Raw genomic sequence first — 27,281 nt, forward strand, 5'->3', positions numbered from 1 at the left:
CACTTCAAATTTTCTGAAAACTCATTTTTTTAAATTACTTTTTAGGGTTTTTCTAGAGTTTGTCTTTTTTAGTGTCCACACGAAGGAATGAGGATATATTCTTTTTAAATATATAAAATATATCCTAGTAAGATATATCCTTACGATTTCAGAAAAACGAACAAATGTATTACTCAAAATAAAATGTCTCTCTTTCCAGTTCTTTAAATTCAAAGCGAGGGTCCTAGCACCTTTGATGGCTTCCCTGGTAAGAGTAAAATCTGTCTTTCCTATTTATTCCAGCTAGGTGATTGACATATCTTCCCTTAATGATCCATACATATTTCCCTGCCGATTTAAGTTTGTTCTTCCCTTTTATGTCTCTGGGGAAAGCAGACCTTTCTAATTGCATTAGAAAGAGTTCCTTTCTGTTATTTTGAAGTTTAAGCTCAGCAAATAGTAAAACGTTTTCTATTTCAAGACCAGAGAAGATTTTCAAAATGGCCGCCAATTATCAAAATGTTTTCTGGTAATCAAAATTGTTTAAAGGGAATGAAATTAGAGCCCAATAGACAGTGAGAATGGATTTTTTTTTTGCTTACTCGAAAACGAAGTTTTCAGTCGTGAGTTGTGATTCAATTTTGTCTTCAAAGAGAAAATAGCATTTCATCAATTTTGGGAGCAATGATGTAGTCTAAGAAACAATTTATTATTTGGTAGTCTTCTCACAGAATGTAAACAGATTTTCTTCCTTAATCAAAAGAGAATTGCAGGGAATTTTGGCTTTATTCTATAGAGCCATACCTTTAAAAAAGACGAACATAGAAGTTGACTGTTTATTATAGGTAGATTCTAAACAATTTTTACAATTAAAAAAATTTACAATATTTCGGGCTGTTTTTTGATGTGTTATAGCATAAAAAAAATTACTTATGAATTTAGATTGACGGCATAAATTGAGTTCAATTTCTGAAGCTCTAAGCAATTTTGGATTCATCAACGTTATAAAAGAGAAAACGTTCTTATTATAATTCATTTTCAGAACTTTGTTTATTACTATATTCACGACGCCAGGTACTTAAAGGTATCTGATATGCCACTATTTTTTTACCTCATTCCAAAAATTCGAGGTTTTAAATTTCTGTTGAACCTTCTTTGAAGGAGTCAACAGAGGGATTTGCAGAAATAATATCCGCTGGAAGATCGTTCCACAGAAATGCAAAGCCATATTTAGCTGTTCTTCAAGTACTCGGTTCTTGACGTGTCCTCCTTTAGATAATTGGACCGAGCTCTGTGCCTTCGTGTCTGCCTTGATGGCTGGACAATGGGGGGCACAATGAGGAAGCTGCTTAGTCTTGTTTAGGCTGGGAAGATATTAATAATAGAATACTAATTGCTCATTTTACGACTAAAAAGTTCAGGGTATCAGTAATAGTAGTATACACCCTTGTAGAACCGACTGACGGAAATACTAGGGACTCCGATGAATTTTACTTACAGTTACAGGAGCAAATAGACAAGGTCCCAGGTAGAAATATGATGTTATTGCTGGGAGATTTTAACACCCAGGTTGGTAGAAATAAGGATAGATGGTATCCCAGCTTAGGTAAATTTGGTGTAGGAAAAGAAAACAGTAATGGATACAGACTTTTGCAATTTTGTAGGTATAGCGATCTAGTTATAACCAATACGGTGTTTGGTCATAAAATTGCTCATAAGCTAACATGGTATTCACATGATGGTAAGACACCAAACCTTATTGATTATGTTATAGTAAACCGAAGACTGGCAGGATCAATACAAGATACTAGGGTATATAAGAGTGCTGTTATTGATGTTAAAAGTAAAGATCACCATCTAGTAGTGTCAAGGGTTAATTTAAAGCTGAAATATCGGAAGGGTAACTACCTCCCAGGAAGTTATGATGCTAGTAGACTCCAGGATGAGAATTTGAGAGAAACTTTCCAGGAACAGTTGAATACTAAACTTGAAAGTTTAAAATTTGATAATTCGGAAGATCGTTGGAATAATTTTAGAAAAATAATTTGTGAAGTTGCTGAAGGTGTATTAGGGAAGAAAGCTAGAACTGCAGCTAAGAATATTAGTGAAAAAGCTTTATGTTTAATAGAAAGGAGATAGGACTTGTACAAGAATTATCTGAGTGATAGATCGCATGAAAACAAAAGAAATGTAAAGAAAGTGGAGAAAGCATTGAAATATGAATTAAGGAGGTGTGAAGTGGAGGCCATGGATAAAATTGCCTAAGATCTGGAAGATGCAGCTAGACGGCATAATAGTAAAATATTGTACTGGCACGTTAACAAATTGAGAGGTAGTAGTCAATCCGGACTTGTCCCAGTTAAAGATAGGAATGGGGTGGCAATTAGCGATAAGGAAAAAGCTAAAGCGAGATGGGCCGAACATTTTGAGAACTTGCTTAACCAAGATAGAGTTGCAGAAAAAAATATAGAGGAAAATGAAAAAGTATATGATACTTTGGATGTGAAGGAAGATTTGTTTTGTGAGGAGGAATTAGCAACAGTACTAAAAGGATTAAAGAATAATAAGGCTCCAGGTGCTGATAGGGTGGTAAATGAGTTTCTTAAGTATGGTGGCTCTGAGGTTAGAAATAAGCTATTGAAGATTATGAATATGATTTCTGAAAAAGGGGAAGTACCCAACGATTTTAGGAAAACTTTAATTAAGCCACTTTATAAGAAAGGTGATAAAAGTGAGTGTGGTAATTATCGAGACACTGGTCTGGTCTCTGTAGGCAGCAAATTGCTTAGTAATATGACACTTTTAAGACTGAGAGATGCTGTAGACAAAATTTTAAGAGAAGAGCAGGGCGGTTTAAAAAAAGGTAGGGGATGTGTTGACAAATTTTTCACTGTTGGGTTAATAATTAAAAAGCGCCTGAGTTTTAAAACACCTCTGGCCCTCACTTTTATAGATTATGAGCAAGCGTTCAATTCTGTTGATAGAAGAGCTTTGGTAAAGGTTTTATCCTTGTATGGTATACCAGACCAATACATTAAAGTGATTAGTGCTGTGTACAAGAATAACACTGCTGCGGTTAAGATAGGAAATGAGGTTAGCAGCTGGTTTTGTATTAAATCAGGAGTTAAGCAGGGTTGTGTTCTATCCCCCTTTATATGGATTATTTTGATGGACTTTGTTTGAAGGAGCACAGGAAAGGCAATGGGAGACCACGGAATCAAATGTGGAGGAAAAAGTCTCCTGGACTTGGATTATGCTGATGATTTAAGCATCCTAGATGAAAGTGTGAGCAAAAAGAATGAAATTTTAGAGGTTTTGCGAGTTCAGGGTGCTAGTATTGGTTTGAAAGTTAATGTTAAGAAGACTAAGTCACTAAGGCTAGGAGTAAGTGAAGATGAAAAAGCGACTTTGGGTAATGATAAGATTGACCTGGTGGGCAGCTTCACTCACGTTGGTAGTATTATTAGTAAAGATGGTGGGAGCAGTGAAGATATTAAAAATAGAATAGCCAAGGCTCAGGGTGGTTTTTGACAGTTAAAAAAAATCTGGAAGAATAGGAAGGTAAGTCTGAAAACCAAGATTAGGATATTAGAAGCTACAGTGATGACAGTGGTCAAATATGGCTCTGAAGCATGGACACTCCGAAAAGCGGATGAAGATTTGCTAGATGTTTTCCAGAGAAATTGCTTAAGGATTGTTCTGGGTACCCGGCTGAGTAGAGTAGAGTAGAATGAGTAGAGTAGAATATTTTTATTTATAACACGTACATAAATAAATGTCACAAAACAGCGCACATGCCTGGTGGCATACTTTAGCGCTGAAAATATTGCCAACGAAAATACACAGCCATTTTCTAACTAAATTTTACAACAACGAAAAAGAAAACCCTAATGAACAAAATGCTTAGCATGTCATAAGATATTTCTTCACCAGTCTTAGAAAATGTCGCTTGTTGCTGCATTCTCGAACTGATGCAGGAATTGAGTTCCAGATTTTTGGGCCAATGTGACGGATGCTGAATCCCGCTCTCGATGTCGGGCGAATTTCGCACGAAAAGTCTGAACGATGCGTAGTAGGATAATTATGAAATTCAGAATTAGTTGAGAAAATGCCGGAGAAATTTACAGGTAAATTACTATATTGATAATCGTGACAAATGCTAGAGATAGAAATTAAATGAAGTTGGTCCAAAGAGAAAATTCCTGAAGTCTCATATAGGTGTCTAACTGAAGTTCTGCAATCAACATTAAAAATAATCCTCATTGCTTTATTCTGAAGTATTTGGAGAAATTTGAAAACAGACGAAAAGGTAGATGCCCAAACCGAAATGCAATAGAGAAAATATGGGTGGACGAAAGAATAATAAATAGATTTTAGAATAGCTTTAGGAAAAAAGTGACAAAGACGAGTTAGCATGCCAACATTTCGGGAAGTTTTTAACGACAGTGTTTTTACATATTTATGAAACGACAAATTTTCATCTAAAATAATCCCAAGATATTTGAACTGATCTACCCGTCTCAATTCAAGACCATTCAAAAAAAGAGAGAAGGTATCTGACACTACTGATCCAGTTCGTGAAAATAACATACTGGCATTTGTTTTCATTAAGAGCTAGGAAATTCCTTGAATACCAATCAGATACAGTTAGTAACGTACCTTTAAGGTCCTGGAAAAGAACTGATAGGTCCCGGTGAAAAACAAAAATAACTACATCATCAGCAAACATTATAATTTTACAAAGAGGCAAAACTTCTGGCAAATCATTTATAAAAAGAATAAATAGAATAGGCCCAAGAACAGAGCCCTGAGGCACTCCGTAATTAATTGGAAAAGTTTCGGAACGGAGATCACGCTGACTGACCGTATTTCAAACAATAGGCTATATGAAAAATGTGGTTCAATACTGCTCTCTAGGTCTATAATGAAAGAAAGGTTGAGGTGGTTAGGGCATGTTGTGCGGATGAAGGATGACAGATTGCCGAAGATTGTTCTTTTTGGCCAACCATCTATGGCTAAACGGAAAGCAGGTCGCCCCCGTCTGGGGTGGGAGGACGTCATAAAAAAAGATTTAAAGGAAATTGGAACTTCGTGGGCGGGTGTAAAAAGGGAGGCTTTGAATAGATTGGGTTGGAGGAGGAGCGTGCGTAGCTGTGTTGGCCTCAGGCGGCTTGGTGCTGCGATGAGTTGTTAGTTAGTTAGTTAGTTAGTATTTGGTATACTGTAATATCCTTCATTGCTCTCTGATACCATCACGGTGGGGTTTGTTTGCAATATTTGATAAATGGATCTTTTGAGTGGCTGGACACCAACGTGAAAAATTCCTCTGGAAATTGGACAAGAAGCAAAACACAAAGCCTGTCCCAAGACAGAATGCCTGAGAACACACCAATTGTTTAAAAGCATTTTTTGGAGAATAAGGGGATTATTCTTAGTGTTGTTACCGGTACAGTTGGCAAAGGTACTGAAAAGTGAAGAAAAAGGGCAAGGAAAAGAAAATGCCTTGTCAGTCGGCTGAGAAAAAAGGACTCAAGTTTTGCTGAGGCTGCAAAACTTACCCAAATCAAGACCCAGCAAAAGTTTGAAAGAAGACAAACAGTGCATTATTGTCGCACCGGACAATAGTGAGTTTGATTTATGGCCAAATTTTTTCTCTATGAGACTGCAAAACGACTTAATCAGGGTTAGAGTATGATCTCAAGCAAAATAGGCCACCTAGGTAAAGAGGAGTGATAAATGTTGCTGGCCCTGGCAGCAGAAAATGCGTCTCCCAAAGAATATTCCCACATACAGGACCCGATTTTTGTGTGCCATAAAAGCTTGTTGGCCTTACGTTACCCTGCAACGGGTTTCACGTGTGAGAAAAGAAAATATTAACAGGTTTCATGTGCAGGGAGATGTGAAATATACTCACTTAAGCATTGATATAGACCTGGCTGAAGAAATTTAGAAGCGGAATTTTCGACTCCTAATTTGTCTGAGGCAACACAAACATCTTAAAAATCTTTACAGAAGGATGCCAAAATGATCCAGCACAAAGGAAGATACAACGGGGACCCTTATAGTAGGTAACGAACCAGTATCTCCATCACACATTTAAGTTTATTCATTGCCACCAAATGAGGCAAAAACATTAGATTGCTTGCAGATGAATTGGCATCATTACCAGGGTACTTCATATAATCTTGTGCAGCGGCTTCAAGGAGGAGAACATTTATAGCGTTGGTGCAGGAATCTTAGACTTTTGCAAGTTAAGTGATGGAAATAAAATTATTTCAGTTGGACATATGCCTAAAATATATTTTGTCTGTGTCTTTGTCTATGGAGAGTAGCAATAAGTGATACCCACCGTTGCATGCTTATAACAGGCAACAACACTGGCACTGCCATGCCTTCTTTTCTTCTGTCTGCACTCCTTCAACTTTCTCTAACAACACATAAATGTTTCCGTTTTGCGTTCATAATACGGACTTTATTGAACAATTTCCGAATGTTGATGTGCTTCATTATTTATATTTCAGAAAAGGATCGATTTTTTCAGTTCTTATTTCTTGAATATAGTAATAAATAGTATAACTTAGAATGGATTCTTAAGAAAACCTTTTGGTAGGGGTGATCGGCCTCTTCACTCCTCCCTTATATCCGTCCTTGGTTTTTCACCTTGTTACGAGAGCCCTGCCTCTCGGATGATTTATCAAAAAGTGACTAAATTTGTATTTAGATTCTTCAATACACCTAAGAAAAGGGGAATATGTATACTCGTTTGAATCAGCTAACCAAAGACTTAGGGAAATGATTTCATCAAGAGCTATCAGCAGGAATATCTGTAATCTGTATCACAACATCTTTGCTTCGCTGCTTCACCATTGACGCAGAAGCAGTGGTACGGGTCTGCCTAAATTAAAATGATGTACCTTCAATTCTGTTTTTTGTTCCAACCTCCTTAGCATGGAACGGGTGGTCTTAGAAACTTGGAAGGAGTCTTCTTCGACTACAAATTGAAACTTCTAGATGACTAAGATGAAAATAATTGGAGTGCAATCAGTTCTTTGTCCCATGTTTGTTTTTTCTACCTACCCCCTTTAACTCCTTAAACACACTAATCAAATATCGGACTGTCATTTTGTTCAAAATAGTTGAAAGACCCCACAAATATGTTTTTGGAAGTAAAATGAACCCCAGAAGCCAATTAGGCAAAGACTGTAAATTATGCCTAGTGAAAATTGTTTATGCTTGGGCTTTCTATCGAAAAAAGAGGGCCTGTTTGACCCTGGGTGTCCAGTCACACAAAAATTATAGGGATCGCTGTTGCGTGTTGTACAACGCCAAAATATCCACTCTTTTTTTAGATTTCTGAAATAAGATTACACCACCAGTTATTCTTAACTTTGTATTAAAGAGTCATCGTTCTTGCGTGATCTCATCGGTATACTCAGTAATCATCCTTAATTTTTTTTTGCGGTTAATCATTACCGAGTTGGTGGCGCGCATTTCCCTGTGCTATGCTCTATTCGGTGAATTGTCTCACACCTTAAAGTGTTTAAATCCAAGAACAAGATTTTTCACATAATCTTTCTTTACATTCGTTGCCGAATGGATGTTAGCTCTTTTGTATTTACTATGTACCTTTTCCTTGATTTCAACTAGGTTAGTAAAAGCTCCATGGTTACTATTCGTGCAACTAGAGAAAGTTGAATTCCTAGTTGTAGATTTGCTATTTTTCAGCAGGAAGGACTCCAAGGGGAAAACAAGCTGGAGTTTCAGGAGATTTTGCCCCCTCGTATAATTTCCAACGTTTTATGATAACATTACGGACTCCTCTACTCTGATACATGATCAAAATTTGAGATAGTCATTTTGTTTAAAAAGCTTGAACAGTTTAATTAAAAAGCCCCTAGGGTCAGTATTATCCCCACACCCTCAGGAGTAATAGTCCTGAATTATATAAATTATCCGTGTTCACATAGGGATTTTAGGATTAAGAGTGACCATGTTATATTCTTGGCTATCCAATCAGCTGGGAGCTATTAGGGAATATTTTCTAGCTCAAGAGTCTAGAGTTTCCCAATAGTAAATTCTCACGACGATACACGTACCAGAATAAATCAAAAGGTTCTATGTGTTCCCGAGTTGGTATATGGGTGTCGACTGTTTACCTCTTCGCTTGTTCCAGTGTTTTCTTCTATTAACTGTGTATGTAGGTAAGATATCTATGGTTAGAACTTGATTTATAGGGGAAGTAATTATACAAGAAGAAAGATATCTGCAAAATAATTAGTATTCTGTTTGGATTTTATTTTCCTTTTGACTTAGCATTCAAGGACTTTTGGATAGTCATGGTGACTTTTGCGACATCATTGTCCCTTAAATCTTTATTAGTCTTAGCGATACAGAACCATGCTTTCAGGATGCTTCTTGATCAAATGATAAAATTGCCTTTGGCAAGACGTTTTTTATATTAGGGAACCTAGTTCCTCCAGGATTTAATCTCTTTATAGGGCGTCCCTCCTTGAAAAAGCCACGTCACAACAAGACCTCCAGTCATGTTTTTGCCTCTCAACAATAACATTTGCAACAGCAGTTCTTTCTACAGGTTGAACAGGATTTCCTAGCAACTGTTTAAATGGCAGTTACCTTGCCTTCTTAACTTGTCTTTAAGAAATAGGGGGAAAAAAAAAGCAGGAAAGGCAATAAAAGGATGCAACAGCTAGGAGAGTAAAAAAGAGAAATAAATTCCACTTACAGCTCTCAATCTGCATTGCACACTGTTGTGTGTCATGAGGATATGTTTTGAAATTCATTGCACAGGATAAAATAAGAGTCAATCTAAAAAAAAAAAAAAAAAAAAAAAAAATCAAAATACTCAATCTAAAAATATAACCACATATTATTAAGCATTCTTATGCAGCAAATGAATTCCTGTGTGTACAGCTAAAATGGAATAAATGCTTTTCCAGGTTATGGACTTGCAATTTTTTTTCAGGAAATACTTATTCTGAATAGTTTCCTTCGATGTTTCAACTTTTTGTAAGGAAAAAACGGATAGGTAATGAAAAGGACAGAGAATTAAAACAGACAGAACACAAAATTTTTCAATTTTAAGGACAGGAAAGTCTAAAGAAGATACAATTTAGACTTGTACCATTAAGGAAAGTGACATGAGAGTGCCGAAAACAGCTAAATTTGTCTTAGACTAATCTTAGTTTTAGTGGAACATTTAATTAAGCACAAGAAACCAAAACAACAGTCTAAGAAACTTAAAGGCAATTTAATATTAATTTACCTTAACAAAATTGAAGTTGCTCATACGAACTAGAATTTTAACACTGTCAATAGGCAAATTATTTTCTCTGTGCTCAAATGAAATATTTTTAGAAAGATCGTTTATTTTAGCCTACAATCCTGTGAGGTAACTGGTTAAACTCAGTGCTTTCAAAAAATGAACAGCCCAAGACTTATAGTGAATGGCTTCACATAACGAAGCTATTATCACAGATTCTAGTTCAAATAGTTATAGCCTGATTGATAATTTTTTCTCAACTCACTAGCACAAAACATTGAACTAACGGCTATGTGAAATCTTGATTTCAGGTATGCAATCCAAAAACATAGCGTCAAAATTTTATAGCATTAATCTTAAGAAAGGCCATCATAAACGTACAATGTTAAATTGGAGATCTCTCCATACTCCTATCGAGAAATCTTAAATCTTGATTTCAGGTATGCAATCCAAAAACATAGTGTCAAAATTTTATAGTATTAATCTTAAGAAAGCCCATCATAAACGTATAATGTTAAATTGGAAATCTCTCCATACTCCTATCGAGAAATCTTTGTCCAATCTTCACCCCTCCATGGAAAATTTTCTAATTAAACATTCTTTTTTGCTTCTAAGGACTTCAATTCTAGAAAATTTTGGCTTCTTATTTTCTGTAAAAGCTACAGGCTATATTTTAACAAAATACCGTTAGTTTGCTATATACCTACTTTCTGTCTAATAATTATCTTCCAAAGTATACTTTACGCTTTATTATGGTGTCATTGAATTTTCTAATATAATTGGTTTCCTGTGACAGGACCGAGGGAAATCTTTTCCCGCAAACTCAATTACTACGGAGAAAAGATAGGTGACACATGGGGATCGTACCGAAGAAATAGTAATTCATTCAACCTTGAAGTTAAGTTGAAAGGCTCAATCATGGGCATCAGCAGAACTTGTCGTAAAGGAGGATGGGACAAGCTGGATTATAAACACTTTTGAGTGCGGGAAATTGCTTCAAACGATCTGGTAGTAAAGTGCCATGAAAGTACAATTGGTTCAAAAAACTAAAAGGAATGTGTGAATGAGAACCTTTAGATTCTAGTAACTAGATTCTCAATACGCTGAGCTCAACGATGAGGGAAGAAATATCTGAGACCATACAACTGCTCCTACTACCAGGAACTAATCGCAACACTGATCTGTTAAATACAGACCAAATTGCGTATGATCCTTCCTTGGCTACTCTATTTACTATTTTCTTCTTCGATGTCCCCCATAAAGCTTCCGTTTTAAAATATGTTCTGCAATTTATTCAGACCACATCTAGAGTACACCCTACTTTTCTTTTGACCACAATTGGATTATTAAAAGTACGATGTATTGCAGCTATAGTCTTTTAGTATTTATTACGACGACATCTAGAGTACACCCTTCTTTTCCTTTGTCCACAACTGGATTATTAAAAGTACAATGTATTGCAGCTATAGTCTTTTAGTATTTATTACGACGACATCTGGAGTACACCCTTCTTTTCCTTTGGCCACAACTGGATTATTAAAAGTACAATGTATTGCAGCTATAGTCTTTAAGTATTTATTCTGACCACATCTAGAGTACCCCCTTCTTTTCCTTTGGCCACAACTGGATTATTAAAAGTACAATGTATTGCAGCACTAGTCTTTTAGTATTTTTAGAATCTGAGCAAAAACTTTATCATAATTAGAGTTTACTGGAAATTAGTACTCTGCAAAAGCAATTACAAATGCAAGTTTGATGTTCAACGTTTGCTAGTAGCGTGGGAATTGCAGCAGTCCTACATACAATAGCTTATCCTCGGGAGAGGTGCTCATGTCTCAAGGCGAGACCAAGTTAGTCAACTTTGCGAATTCTTCAATCATCAAAAAATGTGTTTTAGGATAACCGGACCTCCAAACCCCCTGTAAAAAGGCTTGTTCAAGAAAACACGTTATTTTTTGGCACACGAAAATTTTGTCAAAATAAAAAATACTAATATTCAACCTCAGAAAGGATTATTCACTGATCATGTTCCAAATATAATACATATAAATTTGTTTTCACACTCACAGAAGAAATGTCTGTACTTACTTTACCATATATAAAATACTTTTGTCTTGATAGAGCCAAATGTAGTGATTGGGTATAGTCATGTCTTGAAATGTCACTTTTTTGGCATTTTTGAAGAATGAGTCAGGGCGCCACATGTCATTGAGCCAATTTACGGGGAGGAGCCGATACTCTGAAGTCATGTTATCTGGCAGTCTGAGTCTGTGATCCTTCCATGTTTGAGCAAAGAAAATATCAGCAGCGTACGTCTGGGAAAAAATAAGGTTAAAATAGGTATTGTTTAGTACATCAAAAAATGAAAAGCATAGGATAATCTTATGAAAATATTAGATGCTGTCAGGAAGAATCGTAGTGTTCTCAAGATGTCAAGGGGAAGGGGTGGGAGACCGTTTATGAAGATCCCCCTTTTCGGATCAGTAAAGCATGCCATGGGAGACTCTACACAATCCACAAACTGCATTCACCATATATTCTAATAATACTATCCAAGTAAGTGGAGATGTCTGCTAGGTCAACCATATTGATCCCCTGCATCAGCTTTTTATATTCACTCATTCTTAATTTAGGCTTAATCATCTTAACCTAAATTTTCCAGCCTATTCTCACGAAAATGGAGAAAAAACAGCAAAGGATCAAGTCTTACTAAAAAGCACAACATTTGATTGAGCATATCAGAGAATCTGAGTGATTAGCGCACTGACATTGAAATCCTGAGAACAGGGGTTCAAGTCCTGGTAACGTTGGTTATTTGGTGTAGAACGGGGTCATTAGTGTGACTCTGTATGCTCAGCCAGAGTCGAACCAGCTCTAAATGAGTGCCTGGAGAAATCTGAAGGAAAAACAAGGGAAGCGTCGGGTGATTTGCCTCCAACCACGCATTGCACTCCCGGTTGAACGCAGTGAATCAGGAGATCGACACACAAAGTTTTTAAGTTTTTCTATCAGAAACTTTACTATAGAGTTTTCAAGCTCTTATCCACAAAAATATGGAATTTTTTTGCCCAAAGAAAGATCAAAGACGTGTGTTTATTAGTTTTATTTTTTCCCAGGGATGATCGTATAAAACTATTGATCCGAGAAAATTTTGAGAGAAGATTTCGGGGGAATTTTCTGTGAGCTTTAATACCTTAATTTAGGGTAAATAAGGAGGGTTGAGGAAGGAGCTCAATATGGGATAATTTTTATCCATATGAAGTTTTAACGTTTCTCTTTACTTTCAGTTGAAAAAACTTATTTGTTTTTTAATTCCTTAATATGCTTAAGTATTATGAAATTCAAGCAAATTACCTTCATTAAAGGGTTTCTATCAGTTGAATCAAGTGCCTCTGAATAATCTATAAGACTGAGGGTAAAGAGGTACGATGGCTCACCCAATTTTCAATTATTACTCTAAGAAGAAAGGTATGTTCTACACATCCTCTCCTCTTCTAAAGTCACACGGTTTTTCTCTTAATGCTTTATTTAGTCTATTAAGCGTTATCATGCTAATTTTTTATTTCTTATTTCTGACATCCGGCTAGAACCAGTATTTTTTTTCTGACACCCACTGGCACCAATATTTGCTTCCTAGTACCGCCAATGTACGTAGCACAGCGTCACCGGTGCTACTGCTGATGGTACTAATGTATGGTGTCGCGGTCGAGATGAGCCACGGGTTCTACGAGGTCTGCCCTCACTGGTGTTGTTGATGTTGGCTTGCCCCAATTATAGCCAGTAAGGGATCTGAATCAAATGGGAATTAAATTTCCATATTAGTTCCCCGTATTGAACTAAAATTTCTTGGACTATATGAGTAAAAGTGCTTACGAATAATTGTTTTTGATTCTTCTCCGCCAGACTGAGTTCCTTATCATGGTGCCAACTTGTTGGTGCCTCATATTCGACTATCTGGAGAACCGCATTTTAACGGATTACTAACATTCCGAACTGGAATATCAACTATTTGTTTTTGACAGGGTGGCTTCGCCGTGCATTTTGGCTTATGGGTCGCTTCACCTTCCCTCCTAGTCAGTGACCTGACATGTTTTTCCGACTAGGAATTAAATTTTTTATGCGTCTTACTACTACTACTAACAACTCATCGCAGCGCCAAGCCGCCTGAGGCCAACACAGCTACGCACGCTCCTCATCCACCCCAATCTATTCAAAGCCTCCCTTTTTACACCCGCCCACGAAGTTCCCATTTCCTTTAAATCTTTATTTATGACGTCCTCCCACCCCAGACGGGGACGACCTGCTTTCCGTTTAGCCCTAGATGGTTGGCCGAAAAGAACAATCTTCGGCATTCTGTCATTCTTCATCCGCACAACATGCCCTAACCACCTCAACCTTTCTTTCATTATAGACCTAGAAAGCGGTATTGAACCACATTTTTCGTATAGCCTATTGTTTGAAATACGGTCAGTCAGCCGGGTACCCAGAACAATCCTTAAGCAATTTCTCTGGAAAACATCTAGCAAATCTTCATCCGCTTTTCGGAGCGTCCATGCTTCAGAGCCATATTTGACCACTGTCATCACTGTAGCTTCTAAGATTCTAATCTTGGTTTACAGACTTATCTTCCTATTCCTCCAGACTTTTTTTAATTGTGAAGAAACACCCTGAGCCTTGTCTGTTCTACTTTCAACGTCTTCACTACTCCCACCATCTTTACTAATAATATTACCAAGGTAATTGGAGCTGCCCATCTGATCAATCTTTTCATTACCCAACGTCAACTTTTCATCTTCACTTATTCCTAGCCTTAGTGACTTAGTCTTCCTAACATTAATTTTCAAACTAATACTAGCACCCTGAACTCGCAAAACCTCTAAAACTTCATTCATTTTGCTCACACTTGCATCTAGGATGATTAAATCGTCAGCATAATTCAAGTCCAGGAGAGTTTTTCCTCCCCATTTGATTCCATGGTGTTCCATTGCCTTTTCTGTGCTCTTTAAGACGAAGTTCATCAAAATGATCCATATTAAGGGGGATATAGCACAACCCTGCTTAACTCCTGATTTAATACAAAACCAGCTGCTAACCTCATTTCCTACCTTAACCACAGCAGTGTTATTCTCGTACATAGCACTAATCACTTTAATGTAGTTGTCTGGTATACCATACAAGGATAAAACCTTTACTAAAGCTCCTCTATCAACAGAATCGAACGCTTGCTCATAATCTATAAAACTGAGGACCAAAGGTGTTTGAAAACTTAGGCACTTCTCAATTATTAACCTAAGAGTGAAAATTTGGTCAACACATCCTCTACCTTTCCTAAAACCGCACTGCTCTTCTCTTAAAACTTTGTCTACAGCATCTATCAGTCTAAAAAGTATCATATTACTAAGCAATTTGCTACCTACAGAGACCAGACTAATGCCTCGATAATTACCACACTCACTTTTATCACCTTTCTTATAAAGTGGCTTAATTAAGGTTTTCCTAAAATCGTTAGGTACTTCCTCTTTTTCAAAAATCATATTCATAATCTTCAATAACTTATTTCTAACCTCAGAGCCACCATATTTAAGAAACTCATTTACTACCCTATCAGCACCTGGAGCCTTATTATTCTTTATTCCTTTTAGTACTGTTGCTAATTCCTCCTCACAAAACAAATCTTCCTTCACATCCAAGGTATCAAAAACTTTTTCATTTTCCTCTATATTTTTTCCTGCAACTCTATCTCGGTTAAGCAAGTTCTCAAAATGTTCGGCCCATCTCGCTTTAGCTTTTTCCTTATCGCTTTTTGCCACCCCATTCCTATCTTTAACTGGGACAAGTCCGGATTGACTACTACCTCTCTATTTGTTAACGTGCCAGTACAATATTTTACTATTATGCCGTCTAGCTGCATCTTCTAAATCCTCGGCAAGTTTATCCATGGCCTCCACTTCACACCTCCTTAGTTCATATTTCAATGCTTTCTCCACTTTCTTTACATTTCTTTTGTTTTCATGCGATCTATCACTCAGAAAATTCTTGTACAAGTCCTTTCTCCTTTCTATTAAACATAAAGCTTTTTCACTAATATTCTTAGCTGCAGTTCTAGCTTTCTTCCCTAATACACCTTCAGCAACTTCAGAAATTATTTTTCTAAAATTATTCCAACCATCTTCCACATTATCAAATTTTAAACTCTCAAGTTTAGTACTCCACTGTTCCTGGAAAGTTTCTCTCAAATTCTCATCCTTGAGTCTACTAACATCATAACTTCCCGGGAGGTAGTTACCTTCCGATATTTCAGCTTTAAATTTCAGCTTTATCTTTACTTTTAACATCAATAACAGCACTCCTATATACCCTAGTATCTTGTATTGATCCTGCCAGTCTTCGGTTTACTATAACATAATCAATAAGGTTTGCTGTCTTACCATCATGTAAATACCATGTTAGCTTATGAGCCATTTTATGACCAAACACCGTATTGGTTATAACTAGATTGCTATACCTACAAAATTGCAAAAGTCTGTATCCATTACTGTTTTCTTTTCCTACACCAAATTTACCTAAGCTGGGACACCATCTATCCTTATTTCTACCAACCTGGGCGTTAAAATCTCCCAGTAATAACATCATATTTCTACCTGGGACCTTGTCTATTTGCTCCTGTAACTGTAAGTAAAATTCATCTGAGTCACTAGTATCTCCATCAGTCGGTTCTACAGGGGCGTATACTACTATAACTGATACTCTGCGCTCTTTAGTCATAAAACGAGCAATTAGCATTCTATTATTAATACCTTCTCAACCTAAACAGGACTTATCAGCGTCCTTATTCATCATGAGCCCTACTCCATCTCTCTGTACCCCATCCTTCGTGCCTGAGTAAATGAATTCTATATCACCTAATTTCATGATTCCTACCCCTGGGATATGAGTTTCTGTAACTCCTAATAAATCCAGTTCAAATTGTCTGTATTCATCAGTCAAAATGTTGATATGATAGTCATTTTTTAATGTCGTAACATTACAAGTTCCAATTTTCATGTTCTTTAAATCATTGAAATTTTTTTCGCCTCAGGAAAAGCAATGATCCCGGATACCAGTGCAGGACGGGGATCGCATATCTTCTCAAGTCTACACGACGTTCTTAAGCCGGCTTAGAACCGGACAGAAAGAAGTCCCTGGGATCTCCAGTTGAATGGAGGCTTTTTGCAATCCTTGGCCCATCTTGGTCACAACATGGTTTTCAGCACTTGGCGATGCTCTTCTATCAACAGGAGTCGAAATCCTGCACAGCCAATCTCAAGCCTATTACCTCCGACTCATTATATATTCATGCCTACAAATATTATGCTACTACGGGGAGGCAACCCGTAATAGATAAATTAGCTAGGAAGAGGTTTTTCAGCCCAAAGACGCCCATCAAAACATACCAATCCCAGAAGAATTGTCCATTAGTCAGAATCCCGTAAGAATGCTGTGTCGTTTACTAGGCTATAATTTCCTTGAGGGGCACCACTCCTCAAGTGGGGATAGAGTTGACCGCAAGGTCCCCAGTCTTTCAGGTACCCCGAAAGGGTCGAGGCAGCCCTTTGCAGAGGCTGGTGTCCATAGGTCTGGATCTTACGCCCTGCCGAAGTTGTCCTCCTATAGAGGATCCTCCCGCGATGGTGTTCTGCATCACCATGCAATTTAACCCATTGCTGGGAGAAGGTTTTCAACTCATGGAACTTGTGGACAAACCAGTGGGCCCTTTTGAGTGTACATTTGAGGGGCCTTATTCCTCCTCCGCCTGTATTTATAACCCCGGGCGAGGGTGCCCCAATTTCTATTATGGACCCCCAGGGACAAGGTCCCCCCTTGGTCCGAGCCTCCTATGGAGGTACCCTACATATCAGTAGAGCGTTCCCCTATCGCCACCTGGGGACACGCTGAATGGCCTGGGGGAGGCCAGATAAACGGATCACTTTTGTTTTGCAAAGGCCATAACTCAGTGACATATTTAACCTACTACTTATAAATATATATAACTCACTGACTAGGCCTATATAAGATATATTTATAAATATATAACCCACTGACATATTTAACCTACTACTTATAAATATCTATAACTCACTGACTATGCCTCTCTGAGTCATATACAGAAATATATAACTCAGTGAGATATTTAACCTACCACTTATAAATACGTGTAACTCACTGACTAGGCATATAAGTTATATACAGAAATATATAACTCAGTGACATATGGAGCCTACTACTTAAAATATATATAACTCACTGACTAGGCCTATATAAGTTATATACAGAAATATATAACTCAGTGACATATTTAGCCTACTACTTATAATTATGTGTAACTCACTGACTAGGCCTATCTAAGTTATATACAGAAATATATAACTGAGTGACATATTTTACCTACTACTTAGAAATATGTGTAACTCACTGACTAGGCCTATATAATTTATATACACAAATATATAACTCAGTGACATATTTAGTCTACTACTTATAAATATGTGTAACTCACTGACAAGGCCTATCTAAGTTATATACAGAAATATATAACTGAGTGACATATTTAACTTACTACTTATAAATATGTGTAACTCACTGACTAGGCCTGTATAAGTTATATAAAGAAATATATAACTCAGTGACATATTTAGCCTAATACATAAAATATTTGTAACTCACTTACTTCTACTACCTCATGCGAATAAAGCCCGGTTTAAATGAGGCAAAAATTTAGTATAATGACAATACATGTGTGCAAATCAATGACTAGGACTGTCTAATTTATAGACAGACTTGTATGACTCAGTGATAAATTTAGACTCCTAATTATAAATATGTGTAAATCACTGACTAGGCCTATATAAGTTATATACAGAAATATATAACTGAGTGACATGTCTTATTCTCTCGTAATCTATCCCTAGAAAAATTATTTTGGCTTACCGGGGGCCCCTAGGCTGCTTTTAATAAAGTGTTACTCTTCGGATTATTATCGAACTTTTATTAGATCTTTAATGGTTTTACAAATTTCTGGTGGTCTTCCTTAAAGACCTCGATACGAAGCTTTCTTTCTCTTTCATCTACCTCTCTACTTGCTTCCCTAGTCCTTTTCTCCTCCTCTCTTGCCCATTCTTCAGCCTCTCTTGCTCTTTTGTCTGCCTTTCTATGAATGGTATCTCTTTCTTTCCATTCCAGTAAAAAGCTTTTTGAAGGTAGATTTCCGTTTACTATGACCTCAGTGCGAGCTACCTCCTTTAGAACCAGTTCTGTTAGTCTTTGTGAGTCCGGAAGATGGACACTTTCATGCTCAAATGGCATTATCTTTCTTCCAAGATTTTAATAAAGTTCTATAGAATACGAAATTAAGGACGATATTTGTTGGTAATATAACTTGATTAAAAAACCAATCATGGCAAGCTCAACAATTAGGCCTACTGCCAAATAAAATAACGATGTGCAAATACTATTAAACAAAGAAAGAAATTATCTTTGCAAATACAATTACGAGTTATCAGCCACCCACAAAATGATGCTTTAATAGCCTCTTGAATAACTGGGAATATTGACACTCAATTAGCGAATACCAATTTAATTCGTTACAAACAATTCTTCGATGACTGAAATAAATCTCGGAAAAATGAAATATCAGGGTGCAGGGCTGGCAATAAAGTTAATTGACCAAAAGTGCAAATATTCTGCTAACGGATTAGCTCGACTAAAATCCCACTTGGAGATTACCCTACGCCACAAGCCAAGTATCCGAACTAGATAAACGTTATTCATTACTAGATGTAATTTCCACCTAGGCAGATTATCCCAATAAGGACAAGCTTACCTCCCCTTCCTATCAAAATTACGCATGAATTTTCCTCAATTTGCTTTTGCTGATAAACTTCAATCATGAATTTTATCTCCAAGTCCAAAAATTCTACTCTCAGAACCAACTTTTATTTCTGTTGTCCATTCTTACACCTGGCAATATTTTTCTGTTGTTTATTTTTTGTTAATACGGAGATATTCCACTATTACAATCTCAGTTCGCCTAAAATCAACTACCCAATTAATTGAATTTTGTTTCTTTTCATTCACCAAAACCCAAAAACTGTCTCATTATTCCGGCGAAGACGGTCGATTTATTTGTTTTTCAATTAATATTTTTTCATTAAGCTGTACCTAATTCACCTTTCTTCAAAGGTACTTTTACTCATACAACCCGTTTTCCCTAAGTAGAGCCAGGCTCGTCAAATTTTCAATTAGTAGCAGGGTTATTAATTCTTTGCTGCCCTGAACATTGTTTATATGCTACTATATAGGCTAAATTAATTTGTATCTTCTGAAATAGGTCTTCAATTCACTATCAGTATTTTGATAGTACCGTTAGTGCTACTGCTGCCAGGAATTGTCTCCTAGTGCTGCCAATATATGTAGCACAGCGTCTCCAGTGCCACTACTGATGATACTAGTGTGTATTATTAATGCAGTATTGATGGTACTAATCGCGGTCAACACGGGCAAAGGTTTCTTTAAGTTCTTCCCTCACTGGTATTCTTGTTGTGGGCTTACCACTGCTATAATCAGTAAGAGGTCCGACAAGTGTACTCTATATAGGGCGTATGTGCCACTGTAGGGGCCCACGGCATCAAGCCCAAAATTCTTCTTTTAAAAATCTTACTTTCCCTGTGGAAAGCTATTTCGTGTAATCTAAGACCTCCTCGCCTATACCAATCTCTACCCTCTCGCTCTCTCTAGACTCTATCTAGGCTTTTCAAAACGAAGTCAAAAGTAAAAGTAGAAAAATGCTTATTCAGGTCAAATACTATTCAGGTCAAATGCTTACTCAGGTCAAATGCTATTCAGGTCAACTTCACAAAACGAACGAAAGAACTGAAATCAAACAAAACAAGCTGATTTTGCAAGCTAATTTTATACCTGCATGAGTCATCAACATCTTGCATTTTTCAGAGGCTTTTCGTAATCAGGGGATTCTTTCAAGACGTCTCGTAGTGGGTTGACCGAAATAGAATGTTAAAAGGGCAAAAACATATTTAATGAAATGCTAGGACCAGGGTTGAAGTATTGAAATTGAAATTAGATGTGAATTTAAACTTGCAAAAAAGGCATTTATCTGATAATCAGGACCAAGAGTCCAAAGACTAAGTATTTTGCTTCCGACAGAAATTAATTCTTACTCACCCTTGTCACATTTACAATTTGGTTTAGCAAAAACAAGTTGGCGCTAAAAAAGATTTAACCTATACGTTTTCCGAAGAGCCCACAAAGTGTCTTAGCTTCTTATTGTAACGGAACTAACAACATGCTTTTCGCTATACTGTATTTTTGGCCTTCTGTTGGCCAAAAGTGTGGTTTTGCACGACAAAATGGAAGAAAATGCCACTTTGCAAGGGTGTTATATATATATTTTTTTTATAAAATTTAAAGGTAGTTTAGATTTCTGGAAAAATGAGCCTTCTACCGATATTCTTTGCTATTTTTATATGGTTAAACCTATGCGATTATACTTATGAGGAAAACAAAATCAAAAAGCACAGAAAATAACAAACATATGTGATCATCCTGCTCAGAATAAAAATATACATTTTTTAAAGTTTATAGATAGTGGCTTGAAAGTTTGGCTAGATGGTTTTCTGATGCTCTCAATTTGATGGTTTACAATTTTCATCAACACACATGCCTATTTTACTCTTTTCTAAAAGTCATTCAAATTTCTTCAGCCTTTTAACTTTTAGTGGGTAACTTTAACTTTCAAAGGTCCTTTCTCTAGAGTATCGGTTACTAATAACACGAGTCTCTGTGTACCATGAGTAAGATGTGATGTATTTGAAATACCAAAATAAAGTTCCTTTCTAAAGATAATTCCGATTTCTTATAATTAAGCTAAATCTAGTCGCAAAAATGAAAAGTCCTTAATCAGCAAAAAGAGAAATTGCATTTCTAGCTTCAGTCAGACAACGGCGCTAGTCGTTCGAATTTCGCTAAGATAATTGTAGCAAAAAAAACTGCAATGCATAACATTTATAAGGAAGTTTAAATAGCAAAACACTGTGTGAACTCCTGAATCATCTGAAATATCTTTAAGAGATTATTGGACGAGGATTCCCGTCCTTGGGGCACGTGAGCCAATGGCAGGCAGTCCCTAGAGCGCAGGACGAAAGAACTGCGTTTGGGAGTGGGGTAAATGCGTTTTTTAATTTTAATCTCAATTGAGACCTGAAACGGTTAGTACAGCAAATAATCTCGGTCACCATTATTGTCACTGAAGTGACCCGTTGCTGTACAACTAAACATGTAAGTTCATTAAATCTACTGTCTTTTTATATGTGTTTATTTCTCTTATATGTCTGAGTCTAGTCCGATAATAGGTAATTAGTTCGCCAGTCTCCAAGGTAAATGCTCCCAAAGGAATCTGATCTCCAGATAGCTCAAGAAAGAAGAAGCCACATTTGTATGTCTACATATTCAATTTTCTCTCATTAATTGAGAGCGGCGCTAGCCTAGTTGACACAATCTTCAGCGCTATAAGTGGCGCTATAGGAGAAATCTCTATCACCACAGTAGTGAATCTTCCCATTACCACAATATAAATTATTTTATCGCTACAAAAGGTGCAGCCTGAAATTGGAAGAAAACTGCGAACTAATTAGGCTATTTAAACTTTGTAATTCAAATTTAAATTTTTGGAAAGATACAGACATATAAGAAAACTGATTAGGCCTAGAACCGCTAGGCTACGATAGGAAACCCCTTATATCTCATAGGAGATAATAGCCTACCCCAAAATAGGTTAAGTAAAATTTTAAGTTGATATAAACGCAAAAAAAAAAAAAACATGGACGATCTAAATTAATTACTATTAGTGCAAAAGTTAGTCACAAAAATATAGAGATTGCAAAATCTATCCCGGAATACACTGGTCAATCAGATATTGACAAATTTAATATCCAATTGACCCAGTTTGTACAATTAACGAAAAAAGACGTTGGAGCGTTAACAGACATGCTGCTTCTACGATTAAGAGGCCAAGCCTTAACCTTTCTAAAACAGGTCGAGCATACCATAGGAAATAACGCCAACTTGCCAATAAATACGGTTGATGACTTATTAAAAGCATTCAAAGAGAGATTTATAGAAACAAGTTCAATAAATAAATTAAAACATGGAGTAGTGAACTTTGATTTTTAACAAAATATAAGGTAATATCTGGATAATATACTCATTTCTGTAGAATAAAAATAAGGAAGTGGTTCTGGGCAACTGTATGAAAAAGTCATACTAAATACCTTTTTGCAAGGGCTAGCCCCAAAACTATATAGAGTAGTAATATCCAAGAATATTCAGACGTTGGATCTTGCAGTCCAAGAGGTAGAGTTACTAATCGAAGTTGATAAAATGGTTGCTAATCATAGTAATGCAAAAATAAACAGCCTAGGTGACTCAAACGCGAACCTAATTTTCAAGGGCGATCAAGCATCCCCCAATTTCTTTTCAAGGGATAATTCCCCAGTAGCACAAAGAAACAAAACGCCAGAACCCGCTAGGCAGAGAACAGTACGTTCTCAGCCCTTTAACCCCACAAGACTACGGTTCTATAACTGCAATCATGTCGGCCACATAGCACGAGAATGCCACTACGTTACCACTACCCGACAGAAAAATACCGTCAGTATTCCGCACAATTACGGCAACAATTTGTTCAGAAGAAAAAATATTTATACTGGTCATGCAATAGGCTATAGCCAGGGGGGATTGCGCCAATCAGTACCTTATAATGCGTACCAACCAAATTTGTATAGCCCTTTCCCCAACAGGCAAATTAATTACCGGTTTGAAAACCCAAATACTCGCCAAGGCCAATATAATACGAGAATGCAATATAAAAATAATGAAAATTTGCCGATGAGAAATGAAAATTTTACAAGCCAACAGCACTGGCAAACAGCGCCAGCAAACGGCACTGACACGAGACATCCACGCTACCATAATAATACATGGCGAAGACAGGCAGACGTAAATCATTTAAACATGCCTACGGAACCTAATACGTCTGAATATCTATTACAGGCACCGACAAATGAAATAAATTTTCAGGAAAACGCTTCAGACCCCTCAGAAACATAAGTTGGACCCAGAGGGTGCCAGGGATATTTAATAGGTCCAAAACAATACTAGTGCCTTCTTGTAGTGATATTATTAACAAGTTACCTATATTTAATTATTTTTGTGTAGAAAACGTTTACTTTACGGACTTAGTTGACAGTGGAGCTACTGTAAATATCATAAGCTCTTTCGTATTTAATTCGTTGCCTCTGCACATTAGGCGAAAAAATAAACCAAATAATTCCAATTTAAAAAGTATTACAGTTCGTAAATTAAATGTAAAAAGATTAATTTGATTAGACATAACAAGAGACCATAGAGCATTCACGAAAAACATCATTATATGCGATAGCCTCACCTATAAAGATCTTATAAGGGCAAATTTTCTAAGGTCTAATAGAATACTATTAGGCGTAGCCAATGAGAAACTTGTATACCCAGCTAAGGTGGGGGAAGAAATTTCTACCTTAAGAAATCGTAACAGAGGTTACGAAGATAACATAACAGTAAACAAAATTTCTAGTGTATAATGTCGTATAATGGTGGTATAATGTCGAAGTATTTTGAACCCCATGTCTCGCAAAGACATGGCTTAATTGGAAATTTGTTCAATTATCCTGAGAGATATCGCAGAAATGAAGTAAATTTAAATATTAACAACATCGAATCGGCGAAAATAAAAATAGGAGATATGCGACAGTACAGATCAAATGAAAGTAAGAATATAGTTGAAATGTGGAAAGACATAATACAACCAAATGTGACGCCACAAGATGCCACAATGGCGCAGCATAGAGCCAGCATTAATATAATAAACAATAAATATGAAGAGAAATACAACTGATTTGCAATAAGGACAACAATAAACCATCCCAAAACTATGAAAAAAATCCAAATATCACAGATGATAGAGCCAATAATTAGCAAATCAGAAATATGGTTTGCGACACAGTCTGAAATACCCGAAAATCTATCATGCGAGGAACAGATTATATCTTATAACAAAGGAGAAGGTTTTATTTGGGTAACCAATAACCATGAAAACGATACAATTACAATTAAAAAGGGGACTTGTTTAGTCCAAATCCAAGTTTTAACGGACAATTATTTAAATACATATGAAAATTCTAAAAGAAACCTAGTTAACGGTATTAAAACTTCAAATAACGAATATCCCTTGACTAAATCGCAATTTTTAAACAAATTTAATATGGATCATATTACGTATATGTAAATTAAGAAAAAATTATGCGATTTATTTTGGAATTTTATGGATGTATTTTCTGAATCTGAAAATGATATCGGGCTGATTCCATTTTACCAGAATTCAATTTTAACGACTGGTAATCCTGTAGCAAAGCAGCCATATCGTGTGCCATATAAGCACAAAGAGTGGTTAAAAAATAAAATCCATGAATTAGAAAGAAACGAAATTATACGCCCAAGTATAAGTCCGTATAGTGCACCAGTGATCTTAGTACCAAAAAAGAATGGAGATCTTAGACTCGTAGTAGATTATAGGTATCTCAACAAACAAGTAGTTAGCGATAAATTTCCTATACCAAGAATAAACGAAATTCTTGACTCAATTTCAAGCAAAAACAAAATTTTTACTTCTTTAGACCTTACCCAAGGCTAACACCAAGTGAAAATAGCCGAAAAGGATGTCCATAAAACAGCATTTTCAGCATCCGAATATGGATCATATGAATACTTAAGGGTACCATTTGGGCTTAAAACAAGTTCAAGCGCGTTATCTAGACCCCTAGTGAACCTGTTGAGAGGATTAAGGAATATAATTCATTTTGTTGATGATATTATATGCGTGGGGGAAAACACTGAGCAACACTTGGCAACTTTAGCTAAGGTGTTCGAGAAGTTTAGGCAAGGCAATTTAAAATGCCGGCCTGAGAAAGTAAATTTATTTCAATCCAAAATTAAATTTTTAGGAGTAGTAGTAACCCAGGGAAAGATATCCCCAGACCCTGATAAAATAAAATGTGTTGAAAACCTCAAGCCCCCCAGAACTATGAAAGAATTAAGGGGAATTTGAGGTCTTACTGGCTACTTTAGAAAATTCGTACGCAATTATTCCCAAATTGCAAAACCCCTCACGAAATTAACAAAAGGAAACTCCCATAATGTTACCTGGTCCCAGGAAGCTCAAACTTCCCTAGACCAACTCAAAAAGGCGCTCACTTCTGAACCAATTTTATCACTCCCCGATTTCGAAAACGGAAAATTCATCGTTACCACTGATGTTAGCTCAAAGGGCATAGGCGCTACCCTTTCGCAAACAATCCCAGTAGAAAACCCTAACCCTCTACAGGGAACACCTAAACAAATAGAAAAAGTTATATGCTATTCAAGTAAAACTTTATCAAAGGGCGAAATCAGTTATTCCGCCACAAACTTAGAATTATTATATATTATATAACACTTGGACAAATTTAGGCATTATTTAATTGGTAGAAAATTTATATTACGATCAGACCATAAAAGCTTGCAGTACCTGCGCACATTTAAAAACCCCACGGGCATTCTAGCTAGATGGATCATGAAAATCCAAGACCTAGATTATGAATTTGAAAATTTAAAGGGAAAACAAAACGCAGCTTGCGACTTTTTGAGTAGATATCCAGAAAATGGTCCGTCGGAAACTGAAGAAAATGAAGTTAATGCTATCAATGCTAAAAGCAAACATGGATGTAAGAAAAACAAAGTCAAAGACGCAGTAAAAGAAAATAAGGTTAACTGTTGTCCCTCGTCTTTGGAAAATATAAAAATAAATCAAAAAAAAGGACGAAATATGTGTAGCACTAATTTATTATTTTGTGAATGATGAGGCGTTAAAGGATAAATTCAAAACTCTTAGAAAAGAGATAGATAATTTTTACTACGACCTTATTGAAGAAGTAGTGTGTAGGATTGTTACTGCTGAGACAAATAGAAACCAAACCTAGATAATAACTGTATTACAACAAAACTTGATAGGGCCTGCATTTGAATATTGTCATTCGTACTCAGGTTGACTTTTATGATTTATGAAAACGTTAAATAAGATAAAAAAATAATCGTACGTACAATCATCACTGACAAAGCTTAAAGACTGGGTAAGTACATGCGAAGAATGTAATGTGAGAAAAAGAACCACAGATAATAAAACTACCCCCCTGGGACGGGTCCCAGTAGCACAGTACCCCTTCTATAGTATCTCATTTGACCTATCCGGTACACATGGAGGCGTACCTGTTTCTATCAGAGGCCCTCAGGGTATTCTTTCGTGGTTGGATAATTGGTACTTAGTTACTTGGTAACAATAATTAAAAAATAAATGTGATGATGACAAAATATATTAATTATAAAAATTATATTTAATTTTTTTAAGTAATAATAAAATTTTTAGATTAAAATTTATCTATTTTTTTTCAAAAGTAACAAAAGATTTAATTAGTTTAGTGAAGAGAGATAAAATTGTGACTGAGCCGTACCATCCACAAGCTCATGGAAAAATATAAAACAGACATAAAATGTTTTCTAACGTTCTAAGTTTTTATACGAAAGACACTAGGAGCGACTGGGATAAATTCTTACCTTATTTAACCAACGTAATCAACACTGATTATTCCTAAACAACCATAGACAATCAATTTTATTTAATTTTTGGTCTTTATTTTATAATCCCTTTTTATTTGATTATTTAATCTAGTAAATATTATCACGACTCAGAAGATTATAAAAACGAATTCCTAAATATGATGATGAAAACATATAAAATAGTTATTATATATTTTTAAAAATTTAAAATAAAGAATGAGCTAATAATCACACCCAAAGTGAATTTTACTATAAATTTCAAAGTATTAGACTTCTTTTACATTAA

The 27,281-nt window shown here is 36.1% G+C and overlaps 1 protein-coding gene across 1 annotated transcript in view; it reads right to left on the minus strand.

Moving 5' to 3' along the window:
- Positions 1-27,281, minus strand: part of LOC148956991 (glycine receptor subunit alpha-2-like) — a 210,468-nt gene that overhangs the window by 60,231 nt on the left and 122,956 nt on the right. Inside the window, exons 4-5 of the mRNA XM_089092734.1 lie at positions 11,348-11,574; positions 8,723-8,805 (exon numbers count right to left, since the gene is read on the minus strand). Of these exons, the coding sequence (XP_088948860.1) occupies positions 8,723-8,805; positions 11,348-11,574 (310 nt within the window). The remainder of the gene's footprint in view (positions 1-8,722; positions 8,806-11,347; positions 11,575-27,281) is intronic.

Source organism: Artemia sp. Qi Xiang Cuo, chromosome 1, assembly GCF_049724085.1.
Source record: "Artemia sp. Qi Xiang Cuo chromosome 1, ASM4972408v1, whole genome shotgun sequence".
In the NCBI taxonomy this organism is placed as follows: domain Eukaryota; kingdom Metazoa; phylum Arthropoda; class Branchiopoda; order Anostraca; family Artemiidae; genus Artemia; species Artemia sp. Qi Xiang Cuo.